Source organism: Echinops telfairi, unplaced genomic scaffold, assembly GCF_000313985.2.
Source record: "Echinops telfairi isolate 266 unplaced genomic scaffold, ASM31398v2 ScPeMD7_7424;HRSCAF=8462, whole genome shotgun sequence".
Taxonomy (NCBI): Eukaryota; Metazoa; Chordata; class Mammalia; order Afrosoricida; family Tenrecidae; genus Echinops; species Echinops telfairi.
Genome location: NW_022111324.1, coordinates 24726679 through 24728283, shown reverse-complemented (window position 1 = coordinate 24728283; position 1605 = coordinate 24726679). Strand labels below are relative to the sequence as shown.

The 1605-nt window shown below is 38.1% G+C and overlaps 1 protein-coding gene across 1 annotated transcript in view; it reads right to left on the bottom strand.

Moving 5' to 3' along the window:
* Window positions 1–1605, bottom strand: part of DHX9 (DExH-box helicase 9) — a 42088-nt gene that overhangs the window by 28046 nt on the left and 12437 nt on the right. The window contains exon 7 of the mRNA XM_045297987.1: window positions 30–76. Within this exon, the coding sequence (XP_045153922.1) occupies window positions 30–76 (47 nt within the window). The remainder of the gene's footprint in view (window positions 1–29; window positions 77–1605) is intronic.

Sequence of the window (1605 nt, the reverse complement as noted above, 5' to 3'; positions counted from 1 at the left end):
CGGTACAGCAAAGAAGCAGGAACACTTACTTCTGCCCAGTGGCTTGATATAAATGGTCATTTCTGCAATAAAGCTCCTGTAACAACATATACAAACAAAGTTAGCAATTTTACTCAAAGGAATTTCTTAATCCAGGGTTTCCAAATCAGGTAGGCTTTCCAACTGCGTAGGCAAATCACAGAAAAACTAGCACTGCAAGCATTTTTTCCTGTTCAGTCCTAGAACAAATAAAGTACATAAACATCAAATAAGCAACACGGCTTGAAGTTGCCATGGTTAAAGTTGAAAGGCCAATTGCTCTTGAAAAGAAAGTTAAGGGTTTAGGTCTACGTGAAATTGTTTTTATTGGAATTGGAATCTGAAAAGTCAGAACACCTGAGTGAGGAAGTATATTCTACGTAGATTAGGGCAAGAAATAATGTCAACCCCACACTGGAAATTATGGTTTAGGATTCCTTTGATAGACTAATCAGTAATAGTAAAAATGTGTTAAGCTAAATACATGGATTCATGCATACATCCACACATACATACAAGCACTTTATACATAATCGGTGGTTTCTGAGGCAGGTTCTGGGATCTGCCTGCAGTTGGAAGCAGCCCAGGGTAACACAAATTTCAGCCTATCAGTATCACATTTATTTAAAATCAGGTCCTGGGGAACAAAATGCTTTTTTTTTTTTTTTAACATTATAGCTAAAACTGCTAGGAGATTCTAGGGAATAAATTTAGGTTTTAGCAAGGGAAAAACTGTCCTCTGAAAACCATGCATTCTGGTCCTTCCACTGTTCAGGTACATTCTCTAACCTTGACTTTGTGCTGTGAATAAAAGGTTAGATGAGGCTTTAAAAAAATGTTAGGCTCCTTCCTATACCTCTTGTGAACTGACCTTCAGGCACAGCGGCTTCAGGGGTCAAAGGCCACTGGCTTTCAGGGGAACAACATCCACCCTTTCATTAATGACACCGATGCCAGTATGTTTCTCAGCCAGGCTTAAAGTCAGCACTCAATCTCATTCTCCTCCACCTAGGGGGAACAGCGACACCAGAAATCAGTTTACAATAGTTTCCCATGTGATTGCTTAGTTCAGCCTAAGCAGCAGCACATGTGTGTATGAACACAGACCTCTGGTGTTGCTGTCTGTTATGCCTTTAAATAAAGGCATACAAGAAGCAATGCTGTCTCAGATTGCCAGTGGAACCCCTGTCACATTGCCATACCCTGAATTCTTCAATGTTTTTGTATCAGAAACCATTAAGATACCAACATCAAAAATGGTTTACAATAGTAAGCTTCAGGGACATTTAGGTATCTTACTGTTCATAAGGTCTTCAAATGATAAGCCAAATCAGTCCAGAATGAAATATTAAAAAAATCAAATTATCAACAAAGTGGAATTAAAAAAATAAAAACACAACATCTGATACCTGAAATAAAGTATTGGAGAATTCAGGACTGAACAGTGAGAAGAAGGGGAACCACGCTTTTGAACATCTTTTTGACCGAGGGTCAAAGTTTTGATTCCATGATCATTATTTTAGGATTGCTAGATGTATCCGAGGGAGAACTTTAGTTTTCAAGGAACAATTTTTAATATATTTTGAG